This window comes from Lutjanus erythropterus, chromosome 18, assembly GCF_056507025.1.
Source record: "Lutjanus erythropterus isolate fLutEry1 chromosome 18, fLutEry1.hap2, whole genome shotgun sequence".
Taxonomy (NCBI): Eukaryota; Metazoa; Chordata; class Actinopteri; order Lutjaniformes; family Lutjanidae; genus Lutjanus; species Lutjanus erythropterus.
The window spans coordinates 20,943,148-20,956,072 of record NC_139334.1 but is presented as its reverse complement, the minus strand read 5'-3'; the positions used below and the strand labels follow the sequence as shown (position 1 = coordinate 20,956,072).

The 12,925-nt window shown below is 40.5% G+C and overlaps 1 protein-coding gene across 2 annotated transcripts in view; it reads left to right on the top strand.

The window, feature by feature from the left end:
• Positions 1-12,925, top strand: part of plekhh1 (pleckstrin homology domain containing, family H (with MyTH4 domain) member 1) — a 52,659-nt gene that overhangs the window by 35,697 nt on the left and 4,037 nt on the right. Inside the window, exons 16-26 of one of the 2 annotated variants that reach the window (XM_084742329.1) lie at positions 2,705-2,785; positions 3,118-3,297; positions 3,391-3,502; positions 5,277-5,389; positions 7,567-7,743; positions 7,966-8,063; positions 8,188-8,365; positions 9,623-9,778; positions 10,233-10,330; positions 11,361-11,502; positions 12,421-12,563. In XM_084742329.1, the coding sequence (XP_084598455.1) occupies positions 2,705-2,785; positions 3,118-3,297; positions 3,391-3,502; positions 5,277-5,389; positions 7,567-7,743; positions 7,966-8,063; positions 8,188-8,365; positions 9,623-9,778; positions 10,233-10,330; positions 11,361-11,502; positions 12,421-12,563 (1,478 nt within the window). Of the gene's footprint in view, positions 1-2,704; positions 2,786-3,117; positions 3,298-3,390; positions 3,503-5,276; positions 5,390-7,566; positions 7,744-7,965; positions 8,064-8,187; positions 8,366-9,622; positions 9,779-10,232; positions 10,331-11,360; positions 11,503-12,420; positions 12,585-12,925 lie in introns of both variants that reach the window. The other variant, XM_084742328.1, reaches the window with a different exon arrangement.

Here is a 12,925-nt window from a genome sequence, read left to right as displayed (position 1 = left end):
CCATGTTGAAATTACTTGTAGTTCTTCCTTACATCCCAGTGACATCACTGTGACATCACAGGTCAATATAGCGCACACAAAGGAATTTAGTGCTTCAATTGATTGACATTTAGCATCAACACTGACTGAACAGCCACATGAACAGTACTAAAATTTTTCCTTCAAGTTTCTGTAGCATCTGGAATCACACTAAATTCAGATTTAATATAATAATGTAGAAATAATAACAAAAACAATGTACACTTTTTTATATTCATTGAAATAATGTAGTTGATTTGACTGGTATTTCGTTCTAGGTGACATACCAGCCCCTACCCCACTTCCCCAGTTTCAAGAGGTATAGATTAGCCAGACTTTCTCCCTGAAGAGGATGCCAGAAATAACTCATTTTGAGGCTTAACGTCCTCTTTGAGACAGATATAGTGTGTCTGTCACTGGGCTGGGGAAGGTTGGACAGAGCACGTTGGGACATGGCTATAAGGCTCAGGCTGCTGGAATGTTTGCAATCTCCTTTCCCCTTCCACCCTCCTCTGTTTTCTGCCTTTTCCTCAGCCAAAGCCCGTCTGTTGGTAAAGTTAAGACACTCAAACATCTGATGGGCATGTGTGACGGGTCTCTGACAGATGACTGACTGCCCACGTCCTCTCACCAGGCCCCCAGCCCCCTCCTGAGAGTCGTCTTTGATCTGCTGGTTATGACGAGATCTCAGTTCAGACAGGGGCTGTCTGCTGTCTGCCAGTTAACCCCGTTGACCCCTTCTGAGGGATGCACAGCTGGCTTCGTGTTGATGGCATCCTCCACTTACATCATTGTAAGTGGAGGATGCACATTTTTAAAACTCTCTGGATGAAGACTGAGGAAAGAGATGTGTAATTATCATCTGCAGCTGTAAAATGAAGTTGAATGCAGGAGTTTAATTAACACCTGAAAGTGCCATTTCCTGCAATATAGAGCCTTCAGTTGTGACCAGTAAAGTGGCTCTTTCACTTTATTGCACAGCTGTGCTGAATACTTGATTCTGATTGGTCAGTGGAGGCAGTCTATGGTTTGTTATTTCTGAATAATTCACCATTGCTAGAGATGCAGTTCTGATCAAGAATCAATGAAGTCATGTTTAAATCAATTAGTTTATTTTGCAATAATGAACCACTCACTTTTTTTGACTGTGTTCTGTACTAGAACTATAGAAGTTAAGTACGATTAGCTGATAATTAGCTTATAATCAGCCACCAACAGTAATCCATAAACACACACACAAACTGTAACTAACAGCAGTGAACCTCAAACAACTTTAACATACTTTAGCAGTAGCCTAGCATGTCTGTAGCGGTGACAAAATGTTAAACAATATATACATATTAGCAGTTTGAATTAAACTAAATCTCTGCACTCTCACTGGAAAAAAATATGCCAAACTCCCTTTAAAAAATGTGAAATATTAACAATTCTTTATGTGCCCGTAAAAATACACAACACTAGAAACACAAGATAAAAGGCGTCATCTGTCGTTGTGAATTCAGCATCAATATAATCTATAGATAAACTGTATTTCTGTACAAACTTTATGTTTTGGATTTTGATGCCTCAACTGTTAGCTGAATTTTATTAGTGGGAGAAGAGCACGAGAATGAGAGGCGAACTGATTTCTCACTAAAATAAAAGCTGGTTGGTTGATCAGATACGTTGACTAATATCACTGTTAATTCAGCGTCTATCGTGTGCGTCTGTGACCGTACTTGAGTAGTTTTTTCGGCCATGACAAGGCTTGTTCCTTCCTGTGTAGTGCTGGAGAAAGCGCACTATAGTTGTCAGGACTGTGTGACCAAACCAGTCTAGTTGCAGATCAAAACCAGTCCGAAACCAGAACTCAAAATATGCCCCTGCCAAACCATATGCTGTTAAAGTTCACCAGAATTGCTATCATTTCCAAATGTGTTGTAATATCAACAAAGCAAGACAATGAAAGTTTAGTGTGCCAGCATTAAAAGCAGACCTTGTGTCATTTGATACAGTATATATTATCATAAATAAAGTATAGTTCAGTGAACATGTTGACCAATTCAGTGACACACAAACTGACCTGATCCTTTGTCTTTTTGTTCTCTCTTCCTCTTTCCTCCTCTTGTCCTCCCTGCTTGAGCGAGTATGTGTGTGTGTGTGTCAAGTATTTCGATTACAATATGGATTTCAGAATATGGGTTTATAGATGTTATTCATGTATTTTGCATGTAAAATAGGTTTACCCAACTACTGGACGAAAAATTCAACATCACTTCAAAAGAAGTGCAGCTCTGCAGGAAAACTGTGACCTTTTGTGTTGTCTGGTTTTTTTTCATGGTATCAAAGATTTTGCCTTGGCATTGCTGAGATGTTTAAAAATAGCAAAGTAGCATGATCAAAAAGTGGAGATGCAAAAGTGCACGTTTGCTCCTCCGAGTCTAATAGTGGGAACCAGCTGCTCTGTTTGCTCCGTTGCTCAGGCGCCAGTACACCCACCTACACACTCCTGGGACATCTGCTGGTCAGATGTAGAAATTCCCTGACTGCCATGTGCCAAGCTGTTGAAAACTTCTTTGGTCTGAGTTTCAAAGAACACACAAAAAATGTACAGTCTTAAAGTATATGTAATACGGATTGAGCAGCCAGATAGTCTCGGCCCTGATGCTTTTCTTATGCGTCTTATGTTGTTTTTTTCTTGTTTCAGGTCAAACATGGACACTCGAAGCTGGTGTGGTGTTCTTTGGTTGGGAAAGTCTTCTACTACTATCGAAATCAGGAAGACAAGGTTCATAAAACTATCCACTCCCGTCTACTAACTTGTCCTCTCCTGCTTTTAATTTAGCCTTTTGTTAGTGATTATTAACACCAGCCTCTAAAAAGTTTCGCAAATACATGCTCCTTAGCGGCCGTCTGAATCTGTACAAATGAAAGGGCTTTTGACAAATAAAGGATGGGTAACATCTGTTGCTTAGATAAGAAAAAGAAGGCGTAATTTTGTCAATTTAGTATGTTTATGTAATTAAATACTCCTAAATTTATCTGTATGGAGCTGTGTCTTCTACTAGTTAGTATATTGTGTTTGATTCCCTGTTTACTGACTCTCTGTTGTTGTCCTAGTTGCCCCTGGGGCAGCTGCAGATGCGGGAAGCCTCAGTTCAGGAGGTGGATCGTTCCTGTGATTCAGATGAGGACTATGAGACAGGCAGTCGAGGTTTCCTCTCCTCCCACTGCACCTTAGTGGTCCAACCGAGGGACCAGAGTCCTACGTACCTGCTCATCGGCACCAAGCAGGAGAAGGTACTAAAACAGAAAATGTCTTAATAAAACTGTGATTTATCCTTTAAACATTTTTTTGTTCATTCATTAAACAGTATGCTCTATTCCTCACAGGACACGTGGTTGTATCACCTGACCGTGGCGGCGGGCAGCAGCGCAAACTTCAAAGTGGGCACAGAGTACGAGCAGCTTATTGGCAAACTGCTGGATGCAGAAGGAGACCCAGGTGAGAAATCTGTGTTCTACAGCATCATTGTTAGTAACAGCAACAGTCGTCTGTGGTGTTTATTAAGGGTCAGATATTCAGCATTTTTATGGTAATCATAAAATGTTTTTTATCTAACAGCCAATAAGATAAATTAATTTGGCTTTGATGCAGCTGCCTCTCTTTGTGTCGATCTCGCTCACTGTCTCATCTACAACACTGTCTGATTAGTTACAAGTCACAAGTAGTTTACTTTATAAAACTTTTGGGAATTATTTTGTTTATTAGTTTATTAAAAAATTCTGATAACTTTTAGAAAAGCTGCTGGCAGCCCTCTGCACTTTTTAAGATCATGTTGAAAAGTTCTATTATAATAAATGTCTATTTGTAACTAATTACGTTCCCTCTGTCAGTTCCTGAATTAGTCTGCTCAGTCATCTGACTTATGAGACTTATGACTAAAGTAGATCTTTACATGTTGAAATGGAACATTTGAGACACCTACATTAAGGCTTAGAAGGAACTTTAACTCTATTAACTATTTATTTTATTTTTTTCTCACTTTTTTGTTATTATTTAGTCTATGTTTAGCATGTTTAAAATGATAATAAAACTATAAATCTCAAAAAATTGAAGTCTATTTGCACTCCGGTACAAAAAAGTACATGGCAGCAATTCGGCTAATCATACACATCCCCTCATTTTTAGCTACATAGAGTGAGAAATTCACTGTTGGTGAGAGGCTGCGGTAGATGAATGGGTTTTATTATTTTGTTATTTAGAATTTTCCCACTCTTTTTCTCTCTCTCTCTCTTTCTATAATTTTCTTTTTTTAATTGCAGTTTGGTTAGGTTCAGGCAACAAAACTACCCTGTAAGGTTTGAGGAAAGATCGTAGTATTTGATATTAGTTATTTACAATTGCGGTGCAAATATCATTGTTGGCTACAGACACCCAGATGCTTGTCTCTTCCATGCAAAGCTATATTCACCCATGTAAATAGTCACATGTGGAGCTTTTCCATCAGCACTTTGTGCAGGAGAGCAGACATGAGTTGGCCTCATGTTAAGTGACTGTTGATGAAATACCTGAATGAAAACATTTCCTGATTGTGCTGCTTCATAATAAAAGGGTTTAAATAACAAAACAATAGGGTGCTTTTATTGTGGAAAGGAAATGGGAAGATGTATGTGAACAATTTATCCACCGTTTTACAGCCGCTCGAACTTCATCAAGCTCGTCTTCAGTCTAAAGACACACCTTCAAGCAGGTAGTAATGTTGCTCCTGTCATGCTGGGCTGACAGGCCAAGTCAAACATAGTCAAGCCAGGCCAGCTCATGTATATTGAAAAGAGGTAATTCAACCTGGGTGCAAATAGCCACACTGGCAATGCCAACCGGGGTGTAAATAGTATCTGTGTAAACATAAGCTTCAGGGTATTTCAGTGAATTTTTGTGATGGAGTTTGTGTTATTTGTTATTTGTGTTACTCCAATTTGATTAGGCACACGGCGTATTCTTTGCTGACAACACTGGACATGTATTTGTAACACATACAGTAGATCTATAACCGACTGAAAGGTTTAATTTACGCAGTAGCATGCTACATGTTATTTTGATCCACGGTGTCTGACAGCTTTAATCCGCACTGCAGACTGTGTTTACGACTGGAGCGCTGTGGGTGAATTTGTGTCAGCTGTTGAGTCATTACAGCTTTGAAACTCAATCTTTATGTCTGTGCATGTGTTTACGTGGGTTGATGTGTGTGTGTGTGTGTGTGTGTTTCTTTTCCCAGAATGTGCCTTGTGGAAGAGCGAGGCTTTGAGCTTCTGTAAAGAGGGTCTGCGCTCGCCTCTCACCACGCTGCCCTCTGAAGCTCTGCAGACTGAAGCACTCAAGCTTTTCAAGGTCGGTCTCTCCACCTCTCACCCCTCTGTCTGTCTCTTTTTGTTCTTACTTTCCTTCTCTTCCTTTCACCCCTTTCTTTCCTTCCTTTCTGTCCGGTTCTCCCTGCGAGCGTCTGTTCAAAGCATCATCCATCCTACTCCAGCCCCCCATTATCCCCTCCTACTCCTGGATGCGCTCTGTGGCCTTCGTCTCTTTCTCCCTCCTGCCTCTAAACCAGATCAAAGGCTCGAGGACGAGGGCCCCAGCTCATTAAAAGCGTGGAAGAGAGATAATGGCCTTGATTATCTGCTCTGATTGAGGCTAACCTCTCCTCTGGTTTACAGCCAGTGTGAAAGGAGCCCCTGTAAAGACGAGACATGGGAGGTCAGGGCCTTCAGAGAGTGGCAGCAATGGATATGGAAGCCACAGGACAGGGGAGGAGAAAAGGGATCAGAGCTGAGCAGGGACCTTGTAGGAAGATGGCAGATCCTTTTCCTCTCTTTTCAACTCTGTAGACCTCAGTGTGCCCACCCAGGAGCCCCCTCCCACGCCCAACTCATGCTTCACAGCCCCGTCCACTACAGTCACTACACTGCAGGATTGAAAGTTGAATGGATCGGCTCTCTTTGACCAGCCAGCCTTGAAAAACAGTCCCAAACACACACAAAGAGACAGGATGAATGGAAGTGACACACTTTTCAAGCTCTACTTCATGCCTTTGAAGTATTAATGAATCTGACTGGACTGATGAAAACCGGTAAATTGGTTCTTTGTTTTCAACTATCCCTGTGGATGAGAACAAAGATTACTTTGCAATAATAATGACACAAACATTTTTGCTCTTACCCACATCCTGCCATGTATTTTTGATGTTTTTTATTTCCCCTGACCTGAATAATATGATCACCTGGAGTTCTGTCAGGCTGGCTTTACACGGTGAAACTTTCATGCAACTTTAGCTGCTTGAAACTCAGGTGAAATTAAGTTGTTGTTGCAGTTGAGTTTCATAGCATGAGGCCCTTGGCAACACACTTGAAACATGTTTGAAACTCAGCTGCAACAGTTTTGAAACTCTCAACTTTGTCAATGTGTTTCGCACAACAGCCAATCAATACACTGATAATGTGTCACATGATGACATCAAACATTCTACATTCCAGCTTTTTATCACCGAAATTAACAAATAAATAAAGCAGACTGTTTTCAGAAGGGAGATATAGTCGTAGCGTTCATTCAAGGTTGGTAATTCTGTTAACAAACAGAGCGAGGCAAAGTTTGTTTAAACTGCAGTTAGCAGGTGACTAACGTTGCCCCCAGCTTAGTTATAGCTTAACTCCCAAGTTGCATAGAAATTCATGCATTTGTAACCTGCAGCTAGTTGCATGAAAGTTTTGCCATGTAAAACCAGCCTTATTTTAATGTTTTTATACATACATATATATATGTTGGTTGTGTTTTTGCCTCCACCTACTGGTAGTCTTGTGGAATCATTTGGATGATTTGAAAAGAGGTTGTATGATGTACTTTTTTTTAGTTTGTATTGCCTACAGTAGATGTCAGTTGACACTCTCACAGTTTGGACAAGCAGAGAGGACTGCCAGAGGAGTAACATGCTGCTGTGGACGGCAGCAAAACGTATTTTAGCCACTTAAACAAGCTCCAACTAAAAAGATTTAAATCAGTTTCAGTGTTTTGTTATATTTAGAGTATTTTCACTGCTTTACTTTGTTGTCAGACTGCCTTTTCCAACCTGGAAATTGCTGTTCTATAAGTGAAATATTGCTGTCTCTAAACCAGCCAGATACTGGAATTTCTAATTTAGATTTTAACTTTAGATTAGAATAACTTGAAGAAAAAATAGATATTACTACATAGTAGTATTTTCGATACTACAGGGAAAAACTAACACAACATTAAGGGCATAAAATTGTAGATTATTATTAAAACATAAATATAATAAGGCATATGACGATGGACATTCAACCGAGCTGTCTTCATGAGATGAGATAAAGATAGTACTGTGACTAAGTGAGAAGAGACGTCATACCTCATACAGCCCCACTTCAAATAATCTGAACTATCCCTTTAAGATGCTTTTCTATTTGGAGTCTCTGGTGTGTGTTTGCCTCCACCTGCTGGTGTTGCAGCAGCAGCAGATGCAGATTGAAAATATTAAGAAGTCTTTCTTCTTCTGTCAGTCCTGTCAGCTCTTCATCAACGTGCTGGTCGAGTCTCCGTCTGTCGATTACCACACCTCGCTGGCCCAGAATGCTTTGCAAGTGTGCCTGACCCACCCGGAGCTGCAGAATGAAATGTTCTGTCAGCTCATCAAGCAGACAAACCGCCGGACGCCGCACAACTACTCCCTCACACAGGTCAGCCCGGTGCATACTGAAGGCAAAACAGCTGCATGTGGGAGAAAATGTGGATATGTTTGTTTAATTTTCACATTTATTTTCACTTAACAAGGAACATGTCAAAAAACCAGAGGAGTTATAATTAGAGTATGGCTGCATTCTTGGCAAAAGTTTTCACTTAGAGAAAAATATGCACATAAAATGATCTCTTCTTTCTTCTTCTGCCTCCTCGTCCTGTAGTGCTGGCAGCTGTTGTCTCTGTGTGTGGCTCTGTTCCTCCCTCAACAACATTTCCTTTGGTATCTGAGACAGTACCTGCAACGCAATGCTGACCCAAGGTGAGGTGCCTGAAGCCTGTAGCTGACCCTTGGCTTCTTAAAGTGTATCAGAAAAACTCCAAAGTAACTAAAATGAGCAGTTTTTAGTGTTCTGTTTACACCTCTATCCCTTTTTTCCACGCAGGAGTGAGGTGGGGAAGTATGCAGTGTACTGTCAGAGGTCTGTGGAGCGAACCCTGCAGAATGGCGAACGAGAGGCTAAACCTTCACGTATGGAGATCGTCTCCATCCTGCTGAGAAACCCTTACCACCATTCACTGCCATTCAGCATCCCAGTACACTTCATGAACAACACCTACCAGGTAACACACAGTCACAAAAATACAACAGCACACTGTCACTGTCTTTGTAGTGACTCAGGCTTTGTCTACCTTTGTAGTCTTCTCTTATTAATATCTTAAGGACACCGTCTCTCCTGTCCTTCAAGGGCGAGCAGTTTTTTCTTAAATACAGTTCTTTTTATTACAAACTCTGTCTTCAAATAGTATATATTTTGTGATTTTGCTGTTCTGTTCTGTTTTGTTGATGTATTGCACATCTGTCCTGGGAGGAGGATCCCTCGTCTGTGGCTCTCCCTGAGGTTTCTTCCATTTTTCCCTGTTAAAAAGGTTATTTTGGGGGAGTTTTTCCTGACTCTTTTGAGGGTTTATAGGACATGGGGTGCTGCACACTGTTCAGACTGTAAAGCCTCCTGAGGCAAATTGTCATTTTGGGCTATATAATTAAATTTGACTTGACTTGACTTGTGTATTTTGATCCACTTCCACATATTCCAACCTGCACTGCTTATATGGAAACAAAGTCATAGCAGCATCACTTTACACCTGCAGATGTGAGGACGTGTTGATGTTGCCACCTACAGGCAGATTATGTAATAGCTGTTTCAATGTTGAATGTCACCTGCAGGGCGACAGTGCCAACACAGAGGCATCTGACAAAAAAGTGTACCTGGTTCAAAGTCATCTGGCAGGAAGCTGCACTGATCAATCAAATATTCCTGACCGCTGGCTTTCTATTAGGGCTGCACTGAATAGTTTGAAGCTTTGATGCTTCATTCATAATGTTGACATTTGAGTCCTGTTTTGTTTATTTCTAATCACTCTCATGTTTTGTCTTATTAAATATGCTGCTTATTTGCATTTGTTGGACTGAAGCCTTTCAAAAACATTTTCACTGACTTCAAAAAAAACATTTGCTCTCCCATAAAGGGAGGCACACACTTGTATTAATGTGGCTGTCTAGCAGCACCACAAATTACTTTTATACAATGATGACTTACCAGCTAATAAGCCTTCAAACTCATGGATCTATCACTCAAAATGAACTTGTTGGATCACCATTAATCATCTCACTAGTTCCTAGAAACAACACGACTGTTTTCAGTCTTAACTTCCTCTTCCAGCTGCAGCATACAGCACATCTGCTCTTCTAATCTGCTACTGTAACTGTTCTTGCTAATAATTGACACACTTTTGATAAAAAAATACTGATGCTGCGGCTCTGCCACCGGTGCTTCTCAACAATAAGTATGAGAACATGTCCTTTGTTTTCTCATGTAGGTGGTGGGCTTCGATGGCTCCACCACAGTGGAAGAGTTTCTCAACACGCTGAACCAGAGGATTGGCGTGAGGAAGCCTCAGCTGTCTGGGTTTGCCCTCTTCACTGATGATCCATCTGGCAAAGACCTGGAGCACTGCCTGCAGCCGTCTGCCAAGGTACGAGCGCGGGTCACTGAACATAAGTGGATGGAAGAAACCCTCCAAACACCACTGAGGCTTTTGCGGTGTATTTATTCAAATTTGTCTCATGTTACTTAATATTTTAAATGGTCAGTAGTGGGTAGGAGAAGACTATTTTGACAAATTAAAGCTGTCCAAACATTTTGTGTGACTTTTTGATTTGTAAATGTAGCCATATTACAGCATAACTTTGCTTCCCTATGTAATTTAATTCCACTCAATCAGGATAAAAGAGGTGCTTCCACTTGCTTTTCATTTTGGTCGCTGAAACGGTTCCATTGTGTGTAACCAGCCCACCAGTCTGGCTCACACAGTGCAGAACATTTCTGAACAGATCACTGTCTTTGTCTCTGTAACTGATGCCACCTGCTGACAGAACTAGAAATAAGGTAAACGCTTCCATATGTTTGACTCTTACCCTTTTTGCCAGATCTGTGATGTCATTTCCAAGTGGGAGCAGGCCCTGAAAGAGCTGCATCCTGGGAAAAATGAGGGGACACGGATCGTCCGTCTAACATACAAGAGCAGGTAGGATTTCTGTGGTCACATCTGGGTCCAACTCACTCACTTATATATACATATACACACATGCCCTCAGCATCTTTGGTTTCTGTCATGGACTAAACTAATTACATATTTTATGGATATTTCTTTTTATATTCAATGCGTAACAGTAACAGTACAGAAACAAATTTTACAACTAACCCAAATTGGTTGGAACACAGTAACTGCAGGATGTACTTGAAGGAGGGTCCAGAGGGCATTGACAATGTGGCCCAGATTCTGTATGGCATATCGCTTTGAAACCTTGTACTATGAACTGAACGTCATCCAGCAGAGCTTGATGACGCAACGCTCTCAAATTTGACCTAGGCTCTCTCATCCCTTTTGTGACGTTGAAGTTTCGAAGTGTTTTTCACTGAAACTCTTACACATCTTATCACGCACATCTTATCCACTCTTTTGCATTACAGTATGTGCAGTGCAGAACGAAAGGAAATAAAATGTGAAATAACAAAACAAAAATCAAATCAAATTTTTGGACAAATTCAGTGTTTCCTTCTCCCTAACATTTGGCCATTGTTCTATTAGCTCCTTGGTTGTTTAAACGGATTACTTTTCTGCAGGACGAGGCTGTTTAGTAGAGAGTGAAGGATCTGTGAATAAAGCTCATGTTGATATTTTACTAGTCAGTATCTTGATTAATAATCTAAAACTTAAAAAGTAACAATTGCATTCAGTTTTTTTCACAGAAATGAATAAAATGCTGAGATTTAGGCCTACTGTATATATTTCTTAAAAAGTTAAGACCCCTGTCAACTCCCCATGAAGCTTTGGCGATCCCTAAAGAAAAAGCCTTTTAAAACCAAGCATTTACCACACAATAAAACGCTGATGTGGCATTTATTCTGCTATTCTCACTTTTCACAAGATTTTTTTTAAGCGTGGGGTTTAAATTTCCTGCATCTTAGAACTGAAGTGAAGTGTGCATAATTCCAGCCTCTCTCCCAGGAAAACAAGTTTCATGACAACCTTTTCTTCATTTGTGTTTGTACAGGTTGTGTTTCAGATCTCAGGTGAAAGGAGAGACGGAGCGAGAGCGCCTCCTGCTGGCATACCAGGTGAATGATGAAGTTCAACAAGGCCACTTCCCTGTGAACAAAGAGCTGGCTCTTGAAGTGGCTGCCCTCATGGCACAGGTCAGTAAAGATCCACGTTGGGTCAGATTACAAATTACATGGCAGTTTTTCGAATGTAAAAATGTATCTTATCTGAATAGTTTTGGATTACTTCAACACCAAACAAGGGAAATATTATAACTTATACAAATACAATGGATACAGACAAAAAATTAATGCATTTTTTAAATCTTTAAACACCTCAACACATTTTCAATACAAAGAAAATGGTTCACAAAGTGGAGGCAAGATTTCGAGGTGCCTGACTTTTCAAATCAAGCACAGCATGATTTTGTAAATAAGTGATTAAGCCTACAAAATAAATTCCACTGCAACAAAATAGACTTTATCAACATCAAGAGAAAATGACCAGGTGCTCATTTTAATTAATAAAAAGAAGAATAAATGACATTCCTGGGTTCACCCCAAACAGAGGAAGAGAAGAGAACTTGGTGAGTTTCAGTGCTCGGATCAGGAGCTGAAAATGTAACACAGCTGCTTCAGGATATATTTCAGGATGACACCAAGTTTGTAAAAGCAGAAGAGAAGTTTCAGAGAGCCGACTGACCTGGAACAGCAGCTGTCTGTTGGTAAGATGTGTGTTATATGATTGGTAAACAGTTCCAGCTGTGCACAGTGCACATGTGGCTCATTCATACTCCGACAGGACGGGGTTGTAAGTTTAAACAAAGAGGTTTTCTGTTGACTGTTGACTGTTGACAAACACGCCAGCATCGAAATGTGGCTCATTTGCTATTCCTCTCCACAAGTTGTCTTTGAAATGACAAGTGCTGTGTAATCCATTACTGCCCAACCATGGTAAAGATTATGTCAAGCTACAATATAAACTGGAATCAAACTTATTGGAACAAAAAAATTTTGTGTTTTTAAACCACCTTCCACTTTCCACTTTCTCTGCTTTTGTTTTTCTTCTTCCAGGTTGAACACGGTGATTTGGAGCGACCGGCTGCCTCGTCTCCCAGCAGCTCTCCTCAGCCTAAATCTCAGCTGATTCTCCTGCAGGCCTTAGAGCGTTTCTACCCCAAACGCTACAAACAGGACTGCAGCTCAGAACAGCTCAGGTACAACAAACAAACAAAGACGTACGTCAACATCAGAACCTGATGTCCTCATACAGATTTATTTAATGTGTTTTGCAATATTCCCTTGCAACGAAAACAGTCTGGCAAACAAAGTGGTAGCACTTCGTCATACACTAATCAATGAAATTGATCTATGTCAGGCAAGATCAGACAGGACCTTCTTGTTTTCTAAAAAAAGAAAGGTGTGTTTGTTAAAACAAAAGAAAAGGAACTCTAAATTAAATAAAACCTCACTGACTGATCTTAATTGCCAAGGGAGGGACTTGGCTGGCACCCTTAACAAAATAATCACTTACTAACAAAAGCTGCACCAAAAGTCAAACTGTTACAGCTTGTTCGTG